The following is an 18,964-nucleotide window of genomic DNA, read 5'->3' as shown; positions in this document are numbered from 1 at the left end:
CACCATTTATAGTGCTAGCTCAAGCCCCTGCCTGGGAAGCTCATCGGGAACCCCGGCCTTCTTTGTCCTGCTCTTGCCAATGTCCTCTGAAGGCTAGAATCCTGCCCTGAGATCTCTGCCAAGTGCCTGCAGGGCCACGTCCTCATTATGTGTCACAGCCAACAGACACTACCCTCCTGCAAGGGTTCCCACCTGCCCAGTGCCCCAGGTCCCCCAGGCCCAAGTTCTGCCTGCCCCCTCACCCCATGGACTTCCTACACAGCCTGCATCTGCTCTGACCTCTGGCACCTGACCCCGTGGGTGGACATGCTAAGGGCCTCAGATGCTGTTTCTCAGCAGGTGTGATTCCCTTTCAACTGGGCCCCCAGTTTCAATCCTTGTACCATGTGGGGCTCTGGAACCAGCTGGGGAGCTCCCTTCCCTTGGTCAGGTGTTTACAACTGATTGAAATAATCCGCCGTTTACTGATGGCGTGACTGTGCTCTGAGCCCTAAATCAGAGCTGGTGAGAGGCACAGTCAGCCACACATGGAACAAAAACCGAAACCGGGCTACGCAAACCCAAGTCGTGTTGAGCGGTTAGTGCTACTCAAACATCAACATGCCCGGGGATCACTGGGGATCCTGTTAGAACACAGTTTCTGAGCCATTGGGCCTGGCGTTCTGCATTTCTAACTAGCTCCCGGGCAGTAGCAATGAGCTGGGCCACGGCGTGAGCCTGAGCAAGTGGCAGTGAGGCAGCACTGGGCAGGGTCCTGGTGGGGGCACGGGGAACAGGGGGCAGGGAGCCTGCTCAGGCTGCAGAGAAAGTCTCTTAAGAGGCCCCATGGACTGCCTGGACCTTCCTGGCTGAAGGTGGTGAGGCTGTGTGGCCACATTCCAGCGGGTTTCCCCATCATCGCTCACAGGCGCTGGCTCCCCTGCCGCACTTCCATCAGCAAGAGGGTCAGGGTCACACAATGAATGGAAGATGCCACAGGGAGTGAGGCCAGGAGCAGGGCTCAGAATCGAGCACGTGCGCAGCTACAGTAACCTGCAGGTCCTGCTATCACCACAGCACTCAGAACCATCTGCTCTGCAAGTTCTGAGCAAGAATAACCCAGGGATGCCGACTGCCCACGGCCTCTCCCGCGTAGGCAGCTGCCGTCTGTGGTTGGTGCCACATGACTCCCAGACACCTTGTCGTGGTTTCCTGTGTCTGGTGAGTCCAGTTCAAGGCCAGCTCTGTGATCTTTCCAAATTAGTATCTGTCACAAGAACCTGACTTTGGGGACACCGGGTTAGCTGTGGGTGCTGAGCTGAAGGGCTATGAGACAGACTGGGGTCATGCAGGCCATGAGGCACATGCAAACTAATGCTTGCAACTAATGCTGCAAACTAATGCTGCAAATGTGGACTAACTGTCCACATTTCTGAGTACTTATTGTGAGCCCTGCTCTCAGCTAAAGGCCTTAAATGAGAGAACACATGCTGTAACTCTCACCATAACCCTTCAAAGTGGACGGCGGTCTAAGAGTGTGAGCCCTGCAACCAGATGGCCTGAGCCTGAATGCAGCTTTGCTGCTTTCTAGCTGTGTGACCTTGGGCAAATTGCTGAGCCTCTCTGTGCCTCCACTTCCTCATATCTAAATGGGGGTGGTAACAGTACCTCCCTCAGAGGGCTAGAGTGACAGTGAAGCTAACAAGATACAAACTACTTAGAGCAGCACTGGGCACTCAATAAAACTTGGCTATTATTTTATTACTCTTAGCCTTATTTGTAGAGAGAGAGGAAACTGAGGCTGGGAGATTAATTAGCCTGCCCGAGGTCACACGGCAAGTAAGCGGCAGAATGGATTCACAACAAGGTTCATGAAATTATGGACAAATTTCAGGCTTGTTGTAGTTTATAGGTTTCAGGAGGAAACCACGATGGGGGCGGGGAGACAGAAGGGACTAGAGGGAAATGCAGGGAGACGGGGCTGCCTTGGTTTCTCACGGCCTCCAGCAGCAGCTCCCACCTGCCCAGCAGTGGGGGCCGCTGTGCCCTTCCCAAGACTGCAAATGGGGACAAGTCTATTCCCGCGATCAGTGGTTCTCAAAATTAAGATGGTATCAAAATCACTGGGGGCTCTCGGAGCCTGCATTCCACATCCTCTGGAGGTTCTGGAGAGGCTCACAGAGGCCAGGCTGGGAATGTGCATTTGAGTCCCTCTCCTAGGAGGCTCGGATGTTTGTGGGCAGGCAGATCACACTGCCTCAGGGCACGCACACTGGAGCTCCCCAGCCCAAAGTGAGCAGGAAAAACACTGCTGTCACCCCTCTGCTGAGTGGCACAACTTCTCACTGGAACCGAGAAAACCTGCTTGAAGAGGTAGAGAGATGGCCACTACAGACGCATCTTATTAAATGTGAAAAGCAAACTCGGTTTTTCTGCCCGTAGAACTTTGTAACGTGACAGCTTCACCTTTGGTGTCATTCCCAAGGCTTGTTACTTCTAATACAGCATCCTCTTCATTCTCCTAATCTGTAATTGTTTTATCTACGTCTTTATTATTTGTCTGTAAGCTCCATGAGGAACAATGTCTGTCTCTGTTCTCTGCTATACCTCCCTCCTAGCGCGGCTCTCACCTGGAACCAAACGCAAGGAGGTAATGGCATCTATTTGGTTGAAAATCCTACCCAGCGGCAACAGAAGTGGAAGGTGGTCCGTGCGTGGCCAGAGCCGCTTCAGGCCAAAGATGAGCCAACTGACTTCAAGTGATTCCCAAACGAACATCCTGAAGGACGTCGCTCGAGGCAAGCAAGAACGCTGCAGACCAAGCCCATATGGTGTTCGGACACCAAAATCCACAGGGAACTTTATTCTGCTAAGTCTCTCATGCCAAAGTAACAGGAGACGGGGCTCCCATGTGCAGAACAGTCTATCAGGAGGGTGAAGTGAAGATGCTGATCACCACCACCACAGACACGGCAATGTGGTGAAGGAAATGGAGCCTTGGAGGGATTTAGAAAAACCAACTGTACTCAGCAAAGAAGCTCACTCCCCCTGCTCCCTGAGAGAGGGACATCTGCTGAAAGAGGGGGAGGAGAGCAGATGGCAAGGTCGGGGGCTCCAGACAGACAGACCCTGAGCCCAGGGAAGAAGCGGCCACTGCAGGAAACACCCAGTAGTGAAAGCGGCTCCGGTTGGAGTTACCGGGATGCATCCCCGGGCTGCTCTCCGTGACAGCCCGGTCTGACCCATAGGATGGGGAAGAACATGCATTTGCGGGGCAGACAGACTGGGTTCCCCTCCCAGTCCTGCCACTTGTTAGCTGTGCAATCCCAGGCAAGTTTTCAACTCACTAAGCCTCAGTTTCCCCGTCAGCAAAATGCAGAGGGCGACAGTTCTGACTTCACAGGGTTGCTATGGGAATCGGATTGGATGGTGCACACCGCCCAAATCTTGACACGATCTAAAATCTGAATAAATGTTCACTATGATCAGCTCCTACCCACAGGCCACGATCTATGTGGTGGCAACGTCTGCATCGCCACTCCCTTGCCGTCTCGAGGACAGATGTGTGCCTGAAATCCAGACCAGCTTCTGCTGAGGGCAGACGGCAGATGAAAGGGAGGCCCAGCCCCCAGCGCCGCAGCTCTGAAGTAGCTCAGGCCAATTTATTTCAAAGCATTCCGGCTGCAATGGGAGTTGAAAGATTTTCACATTAAGGCAACGATGAGCCCAAATCTCTTTGATACTTAACACATCAGGAAAGAAATGGCAAGATCGGTACAGGAGAGGGGAAATTACTAAAGAGCAAGGTGCCTGACATCCCCATAATATCTACTTCTCCCCCTCCCCCAACTAGTTTTTTAGGGCTTCCTGAATGAGCTCAGTTTTTCTCTGTAGAACTGTATAAATCTCACATTGTAAAGCCCTTTACAAGGTGTGCTCGCAGAATCTCTCAAACTCTACAAGCACTTTGAAGAAGGTAGTCTTTACCTACAATCTGGCTATACCCTAGAATCAGTTGGGGGGGGGGGGTTCTAGGAACCCCATGGCTAGTCCATACCCCAGACCCTCTGGGAGTGGGCCAGGCATGGGTGCTTTTAGCTCTCCCTTCCCGTGAGTCCAATGTGCAACTGAACTTGAGAATCGCTGACTCCAAACTCCCAAACAGAAACTCCAGTTGTCTGCTGTGGAAAGGAGCTCAAGGGTCATTATCCCCCATCGTGGAGGGATGGAGACTAGCACTAGGAAAGGCAAGTGCCCGCTGCTATGAGGAAGAGCCAGAAACAGAATCCCAAACTCCCAACTGGGAAGCATTCATTCATTTCCTGGCTAATGTGCTCCACTTATGTTAATAGCCACTGGGCAGCCTATTAACCAAGGATGCAAGAAGACACAGGGAGTCTCACTGTGCTACAGCATAAGGTACTAGAGAGCCCTTCTGAACTTCATCTGTGAATCACGACACAAAGATGTTAAGAGATGGTGGGGCCTGGGGAAGGAAGCATGGAGGTCCAGCTTGCAGTCAGGGGTAGGAGGTGACATTAAAATGTTACAAGCCAACGAAGACCACCTGGCCACCTCTACGTGTGCCCACTAGGTTCTCCAAACCCTACCAGGTTTTGCAGGCGACCACTAGCAGACTGCTGTAGGCCATTCTGGCTACAAACGTCTGGCTGTGGTTCCCAGACTTGAGGAGGGAGGCAGAGTCACCTGGAGGGGCCCACCCCCCGAGGTCCTGACTTGGGGGTCTAAAGTGGGATGTGAGCAGCTGTGCTTTACCGAGTCCCCAGGTGAAGCTGATGTTCCAGTCTGGGACCACATTTTGAGAGCCCCTGGGGCACGGTGACCGATGAGGAGGCTGAAGAAATACCCAGGGTCCTCCACTGGCTGCTGGCAAATGTTTGCTTTATGTCAGCGAAGGAAATAAACCTCTCAGGCTGGTTTTGAAACATCTTGAGTGAAGACATCTCCTAATGTTCCTATTGACAAAAGTCGTTGTTTCCTGAGAATGTTCCTGCTCAAGTATGATCAGTTCTTCCACAGGAACAAGAAAAAAGTGGTTTATGCCCAAAAAGAAAAAAATCTGGCACGCAAAACATACGAACTGAGCACAAACGATATTAACTGCAGATAACGCCGTCAAGGAGGCCTTCAAGGCTGCTGTGGGATCTGGCCAGGCAGTGGCACTTGAATAAAATGAGTGACCTTGAACCTGATTCTGACCAACCCCATCGGGTGGGCTCCAATTCATTCTCGTTGTGCCAGTGAAGACGCGGAGGCCCAGCAGGGTTGAAGTAACATGGAACGCATGTCGCAGGGCTAGCTCGTGAGAAGGCTGAGAGGCAAAGCCGAGTCGTGGTCACGTGGACAGCCAGGGACCATGCTCCTCAGTTAGGAAGGTTCTTCAAAGGGAGAGACTTGGCTCTTTCCCACCCCTCCCCTGTACCCCTGGAGCCGAAGGTGGGGCCCGGGAGTTTCTGGGGTGAAGGAGCCCAGAGGCCCTCTCTCTGAAGAGCAGCTCAGCAAGGCTGTTGAGAAACAGGGAGGACCATTTCCGCGGGTCCTCTCGCAAGCAAGCAAGGATAGACAATTCTATACATTCCAATGTAAAGAAAATTTCCTCTGGCTTCTGGAATCCCCTCAGACCCCCTGCTTCCCCAGGATTTCGGTCACAATGGAGATCGGCCCCGCCCAGGCCTGGGGTCAGCAGCAGAACAATAGACCTCGCCCTTTGCAATCCCAGGGCTGCAGGTAAACAGGTTCCGAATCCACTCCCTCAAGCTCTCTTAGCATATGAAGGAGGGCCCAGTTCTCTTACTTGCCCTCTTCACTTTCTCAGGCTGTAAATCAGGGATAAGAGGAGGCCCCCTCCCACATTATTGTAAAGCATCTAGGCCTCAACTGGAACCAGTTGGAAATGCAAATGTCTGGCCCCTCAGCAGCCCTCCTGCCAAACCAGAGTGGGAGTGGGGTGGAAAAGTCCGCACCCAGATGCCACAGGAGAGGAAGGAAACCGAGGATGGAGGGCCTGGAGTGTCTACCTAGAGCTGCACAGCTTGATGACTGTCTCACATGGATCTGGAGTCAGTGCTGAGCTGGGGGCCACCCGTCCTGCCTCACCCCTGCATCGCCAGCACTCGGTCTGTGCCTCGCCCACTGCCGTGGCCCTCTGATACACCACAGGCACAAAGGCCTCCCAGCTCCAAGTCTAAGTTCACATCCCAACAGCTAACAGGTGTGCCCATGAGTCTGCCCCTCCACCTTCCTAAGGTGGGTGAAAGACTGCAAGAGAACACCAAGCCCCCATCATCAAGCAATTTATCTGTTCAACTGCTCGTCCATCTTCCCTCATCCAAGGGTGCAGACAGCAGGGACTTTGCTCCGACCCTCCCGCGGTGGCAACACAGCCTGGAGCCCCGTGGGCACTCAATAAATACCTGCGCAGGGAATGGCCCTGCTGGGTGGGACGTAATAACTACCAGGGCCCTCTGTGCCACCGTCAGGCTCAAGTCAGCAGGTTCTCAGACAACGCACAGTGCACGGGGAGGGGGGACTTCCCAAGTGTGGAGGACATGGTGTCAAGGCAGGTGGACATGAATTCCAGAGACCCTCCAGTCGTGCCCAGCCCCCCGAGCTCTGCGGGGACAATGGCAATTGGCTTCCCCAACCCACAGGCAGGCAGTTTGCTGCCAGCTCACTAGCAAGAGCCACTCTGTTCCAGAAATTCCTACGAAGGGCTTGTCTCTGATAAGACCAGGGGGAAAGAAGATATGGATTTACTTATGCAAGGAGTGCTGCCAAGGTGGCCTGAAAGCGCTGATGTTACTGTGGCTCACCGGGAAGAGACCTCAGTCAGCAAGGACGGGACCATGGTTTCAGCTCCCCTCCCTATGCACAGGCGGGTCATCCAGCTGAGGGCGGCGCCACCCCCATTAGGAAGCCCGAAGTGCACAAGGCACTGGGCTGCCACTTGAGGTGCGTGGTGCCATTTCATCCTCACCACAACCCTAGAGGCAGGGTGGGGGTGGGGGGAGGCAGGTGCTACTCTCCCACAGCCCAGGAAAAGGAACTTGTTCAAGGTCACTTACTGGGCGTAAAGGACAGAGCCAGGGCTAGACTTGGCGTCCTCTGAGGACCTTGATGAAGGTCTCTTCTACGCCAGGGAACAGTGTGGTGGGTCAAACCGATGTCTGGCTGGAACCCCACAGACATTTTTCTGCAGCGCAAACGAGGTGTCTACACGCTGAGAGGCGTGTTTCTGTTCACTTCTCCGGAGTTAAAAAGTCCCTTTCCCTTTGCTGCCTGCCCCCTCTTCTCCAAATTCACTGAGTAAGGCTTTGGCCCCGGCTGGGTGGCTCAGTTGGTTGGAGTGTTGCCCAATGTGCCACGGTTGCAGGTTCAACCCCTGCCAGGGCACACACAGGAATCAACCAATGAGTGCACAGTAAGTGGAACAAATCGATGTTTTGCCCTCCCTCCTTCTCTCTCTCTCTCTCCAATCAATTTAAAAGAAAGAAAGAGTAAGGCTTTGAAATCAAACAAACCTAGATTCAGATTCTGACCTTGAGTCTGTGACTTGACTGTTCTCAGCGTCCGTTTGCAAATGCCAGAAAAACACCCTAAGCAGCAATGCGGATGAAGATTAAAGATAACTATGATTATGGACCTCAGGGTTACCACCAGGCGCCAGTCACTATTCTCACTGTTAGTGAGACAAAGGCAAACAATGTTCTTGTAAGGAATTCCTGGAATACGTGGGGACCGCTCAGAGCTCTAGCTATCCAAGAAAGGGCCCGGCAGATGCGGTGTTGGGAGGCTGTCCCAGGGCCATCTCATGCTAGCGGCCACCTGATCCCTGTATCTTGATACTTTACCTTCCAAGGCTGGTACCAGTCAGTGGATCCCAAGGGCTCCCCCAGTGATGAATCAAACAAGTAAGCACCTCTAAGTGGGGAGGAAGCCAGCGTGGGGATGGCTGGGCCGCCACCTCACCAGGCCCAGCAACAGCAGGCAGCTGGCTGGGGAAAGTCGGCAGCTGCTGTTGGCCTGGTGTCCCGGCTGCCAGCGAGTGATAAATGGGGGGGAGGGGGGAGAGAAAAAAGCCAACAAAGGTGTCCCTAATCTTGATGCCGCTTCATTTTTTTTTCCTCTGGCTGACCATTGAACGAGAACTTAAGCCTCGGTCCTCTTTCTTAGGCAGACATTTGAAACGGGAGGATCCCATTTCTTCCCAACAGTGAGCTGTCAACAGCAGAAGCACTGAGAAGGGAATGGGGGGGGCCTGGAGTAGCTGGGGGCACCCACTCTACTTGTCCTTTTCTTCCCTCCTCCCCACTCTCTCTCTTCCACCCCCTCTCCCCTGGCCTGCATCTTTATAGAATGGTCTATGTTCTCCCCAAACAACGACAGTGAACGCCTGTCCCCTCTTCCTCAACTGCACCCCCCCCTCCAATTATTTTGGCAAGAGGTTTTCTGCTCCGGAGCCAGAGGCTTAATGGCTTGCTGGTGAAGGTTAAATTAACAAAACGCCACTGTATCCCATTGCGGAGTTTGCTCTCCTTTTATCTCACGCTGAAACAGGGATTTGGGGCAGCAGACAAGCAGCCCAAGCCCTGCGCTCACTGTTCTACCTAAAGGTGTGCCGGCCAGCTGGCCCTCTCTGCGCCCGGCGGGACTTTTTCACAGGGTCGCGGCCCTCAGCCCTGTCCCAGTGGAAGTGACAGACGATGTCACCCAAGCCATTTCTCCAAAGGCAGGATAGCGGAACTCTCTTCTCCGGGTGCCTCGCTGAGCTGGGGGCTGCAGATCCTCAGTGTGTGGCGCAGAGAGCTCCTGACACTGGGCACTGACAGCTGACTGCCACTAAGCTGGCACTCCCCCCACCCCGCCCCGCCAATGCCTTCAAACCCTGACCAAGGCTTCTGCCATCCAAGAGCTCTGCAGCAGCACGCCGGCCACCTCCAACCGCCACGTATTCTAGCCTTGCTTCCCCTGCGTGCACCTGAGCTTGGCGTTCCAGCCTTCCAGTCACTAAGGCAACCTGACTCTCTTCTCTTCAGAAGAGCAGTGTTTCCCAGCTACCGGAGGTCCCCGGGGACTGGAGAACCAGGTCAGTTTGGCTGGGCCGAAATCAGGCAGGGTGCTGACGAGAGAGGAGCTGCCTTGGCTACTAATTCTTTGGCCACTGGGAGCATTTGCCCCAGAGACTTGGAAATGACTCTGACCTCTACCCACACGGTGTCCTCCTGAGTTGCTCTCCCTCCCAGAGCTCTGGTTACCTGGCTGTTCCCAGGAGGGAGAGTCTGTGCCCCACAGTCTCCCAAGCCGCCGCCCGCCGTGTGGCTCTCACTGGCTTCTCTGACCCACCCGCCCTTGCCCCATCTCTCGAGATCCACAGCAACTTTGCCTCATTTTAGGAGTAAGGGGTCACTCCCAAGGCCAGCTTGTCGACAGGCCCCCCCCCCCCCCCAGGAGCCCAGAAACGCTACAGCTACTAGGACTGCGGATTCAGGAGTTCAACTAGCATGGCTCCAATCCGGGATGCATCACCTACTGGTGACCTTGAGCAGGTTACTTAACCTTTCTTAAGCCTCACTTTCCTCATCAGAAGATCGAGATAACAGTACTTACCTCACACAGCTGATGGAAGGATTAAATAAGATCGTAATATAAAACACTTAGTGCATGACATAAATATTAACGCTAGCATTTATTATTATGGTATTCGTTTATGGGTTCCAAAGTCTCTTATTTCTTCCTGTTGTCTATACTAGTGCTTTTTTACCTTATTTCTTTCTTAATAATTGGCATAATATGTTCCCATGCTTCGCAGACTCCCATGGATGAGAGGAGAAGACAAGCCCACTGATAACTTGAGAAGGCACATCTGCAGGTATTGGAGGATTAGGAAGAGATTAGGAAGAGAAGTGTGGAGAATAGAGGCTCTGGGGAAGTGCTGTGGCAGGCTGGTTATATAACTCCTGCTTTTAAGAAACCATGTCTGGTGTGGCTCAGTGGGTTGGACATCATCCTGCAAACCAAGGGGTCGCTGGTTCGATTCCCAGTCAAAGCACATGCCTGGGTTGCAGGCCAGGCCACATCCCCACTGGGGGCCGGTAGGAGGCAACTGATCAATGTTTCTCTCCCGCTCTCTCCCCCTCCCTCTAGAAATAAATTTTAAAAAATCTTAAAACAAATAAATTGGTGAAAAGTGGCATTAGTCTGACAATAACCTAAAATTCACTTTAATTGATTATAAAAATAGTCACTCACTTGCAACTGTTGGTACTTTAACTGTTTGGCAAACAACAAATTCCTATGGCACAGCTCACTGATGACCGCCACACCGTGAAAAGAACTTGTTGGTTGGATTCTGGAGAACTCAGCCACAAGCATGAAAGATTCCCAAATCATTACAACACACGAGGAGAAACTGGACCTGATTTTTAGGGAAAACTTTTTGTAGCCAAAAGAGGAAAGGAGACCTACACTAGAGACTCGAGGGTGACATTATTTGCTGTGTGACCGTGGGCAAGTCACCTGTCTCTGAGTCTGTTTCATCCGTGAACTAAGAATGCTAGAGTGCACAGCCAGAAAGGTCCATCCCGCCCGCCAACTGCTACAGAGCTAGGCAGAGATTCGGCCTCCGCTTGACTTCAGTGTCTGCCAGGTAGTTCTAGAAAAAGCTGGAAGAGCTGGCATTCCCAGGTGTTCCCTGCACATTGGTCTCTATGCTAGCTGCCCTACCTCACTTAGCTTACTTAACGCTCAGAACTGTCCTTGCTGGCTCAGGTGCACCTCCCCATCCTACAGAAGACAAACCTGGGGCTCAGAGAGTGTTTGTAACTTGCCAGGCTCACTCAGGTGGCACGTTGCAGATCCAGGGTGCCACACCTCAAAGGCTCGCCCTCTCCCCGTGAGCCACGCATGCCCTCTGGGTAACCACGGTCTGGCCCCCGGTAAGTGAAGCCATGCCTGTCCCAACACCATTCCCCAGAACCAAATTCCTCAGGCCACGGAGCAGAAGTCTTGCTTCAGCAGGCAGCTGGGTGGTGTGGTGACTAGAAATGTGGGTTTGCCAGGCAGCGTGCCTGTCGTTTGCATCTCAGCTCGACAAAAGCTGAGCGGCTTCACCAAACTCAGCCCCGCTGAGCCTCAGGTAAACAACTACCTACCCAGGGTTGGGAGGGGGTTGAAAGGAATCACCCATATGAAGTTCTCAGCAGACTGCCTGAGCGCAGTAAAAGCTAATCATTGTTTCCTGCCTACCTAAACAGGAGGGAATACAGGCAGTGACCAGCAGTTAATAAATTAATCTATGGTGTCAATTCATAAACCTGGGGTCCACGAGCCCCCTGAAAAAATATGCCAGAAACTGCATTCATGCTTTTCTCCAGGAAGCATCCTTAACCCTTGTCAGCTTCTCATAAGAGTTTATGATCAGAGCAGGTTAAGATCTTTTGACTGTCGCAAACCCAACTCCCTAGAATATAAATGACGTCGGAAATAGCACGGTTAGCTAAAGTTCTTCCTTCTGTCCTGAGAGGGGTTGCTGAGTCCTCTCAACATCCGCCATGTGGGTCTCAGGTACTTATCACACAGACCCCAGAACCGTGCCCAGAGTTTGCAGGTGGCTCCTGAAAGAAGGTCTGACCACAAACCACAGAGTGAGCAGGATCAGGCTTCAGGAACCTTCTCTGCAGGGCCAGTTCCAACAACCTATTCTTCCTCAGAGAACAACCAGGGTATTTGTTTTGGCATACCACGAAGCTAAATACCCGTGCCACGCTGGTCCATCGCTGGGAGCTCCCCGCTCCCAGGGAAGTTATTCCGCTCAAGGAAGACCACTCCACGGGGCGGCACCTCATTCCCCGGCGACCCGCCACCTTCCCACCTTCCCAGCCAGGGTGCTGCTGGAGCCTTTGGCCCAGTGGGCAGGGCCCAAGCTGCCCACTGGACCCTCTCCGGTTGTTGGGACAACCGTCCTCAGGAATTTCGGCCCCCCAGTCTTCCCCTGGGCGAGAAGGGGACAGAGTTGGCAAGGCCAGCTGCCTGGCCGCTCTTCCAACCCCCTGGTGAAAGGGAAAGCTGAAAACTGGATTCCCTACCCCCAGCAGCCTGCAGGCCCAGGGCACACAAACAGCCCAGCCCGGAGGGAGGAATGTGCCCGGACATTCTTCAGGGTTGGTAACCCGAGACGCTATTTTGTTCTTGGTGGCTAAGAAATCACTTTTCTGACTCCAGGATCAGTTGACTGACTTCTTTTAAATTCAGGGGAATGGGTGGGCACCTCCTTGGTTCAGGTAAGGAAAAAGCCGAGACTGATGGAAGCACACGCTGAAGGAAATGAATTTCTGTACGGGGTCTTTTTGTTTCGCAGCATTAGCCAGCCGCAGACTCGATCTGCCCCACCCCTCCACCCCAAAGCAGTCTGGCTCTTTTCTAGCTTTGTTACTAAATTTTTGTCCTCCTCTTCACAGCCCCCTTACCCTGCTGCCTACTCCCACCCCCAAATTCTGCCCTGGAGTCAGGAGGAGGAAGGAGAGGCCAAGGAGGAAGGAGAGGCTGAGGAGTGTGAAATGAGATCTGAGAGCTGACAGGGCCCTTAGAAACCATCTGGTCAGCCCTGTCCTCGCCCCAGTGAAGCACCCACACCTGAGAGCACCTCCAGCGATTCGCCTAGGGCAGGACCCGAAATCCCTGCACACGGGGCAGGCAGGAAACTGCGGAGAGGATAGAACAGAGGCCCCTGCTCAGCTCTTTGCCCAAAATTCCAAAGTTGGCCACAACAGGGACCCCAGGGCTGCACTCAGAACCCCTCGGCCCCACACAAGCCCAGTGCAGGTGCACGACCAGGAGGTACAAAACCAATGAGAAGAAGTGAGTGGCTCCATTAAACACCTGTAGGTTTCCAAGTCCTCTCTGGTGCTGGCCAATCAACCTGAAACAAAGGCCGCAGGGGCCTGTGGCAGCCCACAGTAGGCAACTAGACTACAATGGAAATGGGCTGTTTTTTGTTTTTTCCTCCACTATTACGTAAGCAACAGCACAGGTAGACACAGCAAAACACTGGGAAGGTGGTCTACCCAAGGCCAGAATTTGGGAAGTTACGCTCCAGCCAAGTTGCGTTTCGTAGCAGTAACACAGCTTGCTTTTCCCAGGGCAAAGAATTACTGTCGTTTGTGAAGCTTTCTGCTACCGCTATGTGATCCACTCAGAGCCCCAGGGAAGCCCGTCTGCAGACGTGGGACTGGAGTGAGCGTGCTGGGTGTGTGGATGCCCACCTGCGACATCCAGCTCACAGCACACCTGCCGAAGTAAGCTGCTGGGACCTACAGTGGGGGAGGGCACAGAAGCTTCAGCAAGCGTCTGTTCCAGGAGAGAACGAGGGGCTGCCCGGATCAGCAGCACAACTCACCCTGAGCAGGGCGGGGAAGGAAGGTGAGTCAGAACACGGCTGGAGGTTAGAAGTTCAGAGCTGGTGAAGAACCCAGCATATGAGAGTCGTGACATCATCAAGACGAGCGAATCACACCCCTGGGCCTCAAATTTTCTCCTATGTTTGAAACTGGGAGCCGGACTCTATCTTCTCTGCCCTTTCCAACTTTTGAGAGTTCCACTATTCCTGCTTCCCTTTGGAGCAAACCACGCACCTGACAAATAGGGAAACTGAGGCTCGGAGGTTAGAGCAGCTTGGCCAGGGCACACTCTCTGGCATTAAATACTTCTCCAGATTACCGTCACGAAACCTCCAGCAGGTTACTGAGTGTATAGCAACCTTGTAAACGTGGAAGTGAATGAACTTAGGTGCTCACTGGAGCTACTGGGAATCGGAACTCCAACCTTCCTTCTGCTTTTTTTGTTTTTTTGTCTTTGTTAATCCTCGCCATGCTACACACCCGTCTGGGCCTTCTGGGACCTCCATCCCAAATCAGAAAGATGAAGCGTCCGGAAAACTCACCGCCATTGCTTCACAGGCACCTAATGCCCAAGGTCACAGTGACCAGGTGAAAATTCCACATTCCTGAGACACTTCAACCACTGGCTACGTCAGGAGAGGACAACAAAGGTCCCCCAGAGGGTGGTCCTACCCCCACCCCCCCCAGACACAGGTGGGGAAAAGGTGCATGTGTGCAAAGAAATTCCAAGCAGTGGAAGCGGAGAGAAAGTGTGGAAGCTAACAGCCACACCAGGCATCTCAGACTCCACCTGCCTCAGCAAAAAAAAAAAAAAAAAAAATCCCGTGCTACAGCCAGAGTGGTGGCCACCAAGGTCACGACGCGCTGGTGCAGCGCTGAGGAGCCGGATCCCAAAGGGAGAAAGGGAGGAGGAAGGGGGCGACAGGCAGGGCTCGGCGGGAGGCCTCTCACCTCCATCTACATCCCCACAGCTTCCAAGGTGCTGGGGACCCAATCTCCCCGATCAGATCAGCCCTGCCCGCTCCTTCCCACTCCCGGCCTCCAGCCCCCCACCCCCATGCTCAGGTGCTCTTCCCAGAACCTCAGAGGCACCTGTCAAAAATTACACTCCGAGTTGCCTTCCCCTGCGCGTGGTACCTGTCCTTCCCCCAGCAGTCTCCGCCGGACTCCTGCGGCCCTGCCACCCGCTCCTAACCGATGCTGCCCCATCCCCCTTCCCGCTCTCCGCCCCACGCCGGGGAAAGCCTCCCCGGGAAACCCCAGCATCTCTCGGCTCCGTCGTGCCCCCGCCCTCGCCCGACTTCTCTTCCTAAAGGGGGCGGGGGCGGGGCTAGAGCTTGAGGTCAAAACTCGGGGCAGGTGCGGGCTGGGGTTTAAGTCCTCCATCTATGGATGGCGGAGGGGGGCAGCCTGGGCTAACTCGCGCGCTGTCCCCTCCTCCCAGCAGCTCACAGGGGCGGCAGCAGCGCTCCTGGAGAGGAATGGGAGTGCGGGGCGAAGAGACCGCCAGAAGCTGGCAGGTCGGCTACCCCACCCCACCCCCGCCCTCCTGGCCAGTCCCAGCTGGTGGCCCCTAGGGCAGTAGAGGGTGCAGGTGGGGGTTGGGAAGCCTCCCGGGTCCTACCTGTCCCGCGGGTCGATCCAGCTGGTGGTGCGGCTCGTGTGGTCTATGTAGTAGACCTTGCCGTCGAAGTCGCGCGCCTGCTCCCAGCCCTGCGGCAGGGGCAGCTCCGGCCGAGGCATCTTCTCAAGTGCTGCCGGCACTCCCCCATGCAGCTCCCGACCGCCGCTGGGGCCCCCGGCTCAGCGGCTCCGGCCGGCTGTACCCAGCCCGGGCGGCAGCCGAGGCACCATAATCGGGGGGTTGGGGGTGGCGCCCGCGGATTGGGGGCCCTAGTGAGGGCCGGCCGGCGCGGCGCGGCAGTCCATGCGGCTCCGCGGCCCCCCGACCCCAGCCCGGCGCCGCCCGCTCCTCCCGCCGCGGGCCTCTCAAGCTGCCATGTGCGCCCGCAGCGGCGCGGTGCGGGCTCGGGTGCGCGCCCGGCCGGCGGGGCAGAGCGAGCCGAGCGCAGTGCCGCCTGCCTTCCTCGCCGCGCGGCGCGCTGCGCCCTCCACGCCGCCCTCCGCCGCCTCGTCCTCCCCTCAGCCGGGCGCCGTCCCTCCTCTCCGCTCCGCCGCTTTGCGCCCGCTCGGTTTGCGACTTCTGCCTCCGCCAGGTGCGGCTCAGGCGGTGCAGGTAGCCGCGCTGCCCCGGAAACGGGAGGCGGAGCGCCGGGCGCTTGGGTTCCAGATCCTCTCCCCACGCCCAGCGCCGCGAGGGCGGGTCCTAGAGCCCGAGACGCGCCCCCTCGCGGGACAGTCCGAACCGGCGCCCGCCGGCCCCTACGCGGCCCCGGTCAGGGCAAAGGGACACCTCCCCTTACCTGGGTCCCAGACCCACACTGGACCCCCGGAGGCTGAGCAAGAGCCGCTCTGCCTCTGCGTCCCAACGGTCCTGGCATTCTCCACCCCGAGTGTCCAGGCTCCTGGCACTGGTGGCCCTACATCTTACAACTCCCCGCTTCTCTGTTCTGTAGAAGCCGGAGTAGGCAAGAGGTGGTTAAATAGTAACATGCTTGTAAATCGGGGAACATAAGTTTTCCAGGATCTCTCATCCCTTCCCCCAACACAGGCACCATCTGTCTCCCTCTTATTCCATTCTTCTCCCATGTTGTTTCACCCATCCCCCCCCCCACCTCCCGTATTTGCAAATGTAGCTGCCTCCCCTCCGGGTGGGAGGACTTCCAGGGGGTGTCAGGGTGAACACTTAGTGGTGTTCCTGTTATTAGCTAAGTTGACAACGGAACCGTCCCAGGCCGGGGGCCAGCAGCTTCACAGGCCGTTCTCTTCTCTGATACCTCGGGGTGAGGATGTTGCAGACTTGGGGGAAAGGTTTTTTTTTAAAGAATTAAGAAAACAAAGCAAAATCTCATCTTGAAAAAATTAGAAGAAATTTAGAAATCAGACAATGTTTCTTGAGAAATAAAAACTATGTAATTAAACACGAAAAAGAAGGTAGCATGATTGATGGGTGGATCATCTGGCTTGTCTGTGTTTCCTGAGTGTGTTTAACCGTTTGGGTGTTTTATTTTTTTAATTTTTTTTTTTTTGGTTTTTTTTGGGGGGGATTTGCCCTGGATATTGTCAGGAAGCGGGACTGGAGGAATGAGGCCCAGCGCTCTGGTATTTGTATCCTCTTGGCTGAGCCCCATCGTCTCCCTGAGGAGCCAACATCTTGTGCTGTGTGGGCCCCAGTCGGCTGAGCAAGGGATGGAGGGAATCCCATGTTTGTGGTCTCCTCTCCTCAACAGAGAAGACCCTCCATGGCAGTTTCTCGCTTCCAAGTGCCTTCACCACGTCAATCGCTTCCCTGAGGACAGGCCTGTGGGCTCAGCATTGGGCCCTTCCTTCCCTCCTTCATTCCATAGATGCCACACACAAAAGTCCAGAAATGTGGGCCTCACACTGGCTACCAACACCCAGAAGTAGGAGTTCCTATTGTTTCATGGGGGATTCCCATAGTCCTCCACACTTCCTGTGTTTGGGCCAAGCCTTCACTATGTATAAAAAAAAACCCTCCCACTTATTGATTAGGGCAGTAGCTCAAAAGTAAAGGCAACATGGTGCCAGGTGCTTCACACACACGATCTCACTGAATCCTCACAACCACCCTCTGGAGTAGGGAATACTACTTATACCCATTTCACTGATGAGGAAACCGAGGTTCAACAGCCAGGGACACACAGCTAATAAGTAGGTCCAGGTCTGTCTGACTAGAGCTCTTGGGCTCTAACATTAACCCATATTTTGTCTTTTTCTCTCTCTTTTTAAATTGAAGCAGGTCCTCAAGTAATGTCTTATTGCTCAAAGTCATTTTGTTACACTGATTCTGTAGGAACTTAACCCTTGTTTATATCAATTAGCCTCTGGTAACACTGCTTTCCTTTATACATTGTTGAAGTCTTAGGACTGACTATACTCTGCAACTCCTGGACCTGAAATATTATAGGTGCCGAAGAATGCTTGTCCCTGTTGATGCTTGCTTCAGCATTTTTTGGCTGAGAAGCAAAGGCTCTGGAATCAGTCCGTTTGGGTCCAAATCCACCCTATTTTCTAGCCTTTTGACCTTGAGGAACTTGCTCAGCTGAAGTCTCAGGCTTAGGTCTGTAAAACCTGAGGTCTGTAATAACACAGACTCAGAGGCCTGTTGTAGGGGCCAAGGGAGAAGAGAAATATAGAGGGCTTGGCACTTGGCAGTAAGCCATCACCCCAGGGCCCCCAGGGTCACACTGGGCATGCCAGGGCCTGGCAACAAGTGTACCCCAATAAAATGTGAACCAATGAAGTATTTTCTGTCCCAAACACAAGGCCATGCCCTTCTCCTTCCTGAAAATTGCGCCCTGACTAGTGTGGCTTGGTTCGTTGGGCAACATCCCACAAAGTGAAAGATCCCCGGTTTGATTCCTGGTCAGGGCAGGTGCCCGAGTTGCAGGTTTGGTCCCTGGCCGGGGCGCTGGGAGGCAACTGACTGATGTTTCTCTCTCCCATCCATGATTCTCTCCCTCTCTTTCTCCCTCCCTTCCCCCTCTCTCTAAAAATAAAGAAATACAATCTCTAGGGAAAAAAAAAAAAACGTGTGTGGTTGTTTGGGACAGTCCCCCTAATTACTGATTTTGTTTTTGTCTTGTTTTGCAACCAAGCCTTCCCGCTGGTTGGCTCACTGGTGAAGGGAAAACACTTTCTTGACTGCGAGATCCAAGTTTCTCTCCAGCCCAGGTGCCCAAGCCCTGGCATTTTCCAAATGACTTGTTTCTTTGGACCTTTAGACCTGGGCCGGGGAGCAGGAAATTGAGACCAGAGCAGGAACTGACTTCCCAAAGCCTCAGTGTGCTGTCTGTCCTTCTTACCTCTATCCCTCACCCCACCCCCCACCAAAAGAATGCCAGATTATCTTCCAGACGCTGGGAGCAGGGTGAAGTAATAAAACAGATGACTGCCCGCCCCAGGAGAGGGCGGTGAATCATCCCCAGGCATTCTTCAACACTGACGACAAACGTGAAAGGGATTAAAGGTAAAACCGGCTGAGCCACATGATGGAGTGAACTGGACGTTACTCTACAGGTGACTGAGCCGCAAGAATCCGAAGGGAAGGCCAGAAGCCCAGCCCCTCCTGCCTTCTTCCCGGAGCTCTTTCTGGCTGCTGTGACACAGCAGAAGTGACCACAGGCCAAGCCTTTCTTCATTTGCTTTGACATCCAGGTGGCCCACGGGAGACACCTGTGCCTGGGACAGGTCGTCCTGTTTTTTTTACAAAAGACACCCACTGAAATCCTTTTCCCCACGGCAACAGCAAAGAAGAAAGGCCAGTTCCCACACACGTATTTCAGGGAATTTTGGAGGATCAGGGTAACATGTTTCACAAAGGTAGTACGGAGAAATGAAGCTAAAAAAAAAAAAAGAAAAAGGAACAGATAATATCAGCACTAGTTTCCTGTTAGCTTCTGTTTTCTTCAAGGAAGTGGAGCCCATGG

General features: G+C 54.0%; 1 protein-coding gene across 1 annotated transcript in view; it reads right to left on the bottom strand.

The window, feature by feature from the left end:
* WWC1 (WW and C2 domain containing 1) overlaps positions 1 to 15,657 on the bottom strand; it is a 119,240-nt gene extending 103,583 nt beyond the window's left edge. The window contains exon 1 of the mRNA XM_045185067.3: positions 15,019 to 15,657. Within this exon, the coding sequence (XP_045041002.2) occupies positions 15,019 to 15,137 (119 nt within the window). The 5' untranslated portion in view covers positions 15,138 to 15,657. The remainder of the gene's footprint in view (positions 1 to 15,018) is intronic.
* Positions 15,658 to 18,964: the final 3,307 nt, after the last annotated feature.

Source organism: Desmodus rotundus, chromosome 6 (genome assembly GCF_022682495.2).
Source record: "Desmodus rotundus isolate HL8 chromosome 6, HLdesRot8A.1, whole genome shotgun sequence".
NCBI classification, from domain to species: domain Eukaryota; kingdom Metazoa; phylum Chordata; class Mammalia; order Chiroptera; family Phyllostomidae; genus Desmodus; species Desmodus rotundus.
This window is presented reverse-complemented; position numbering and strand designations above follow the sequence as displayed.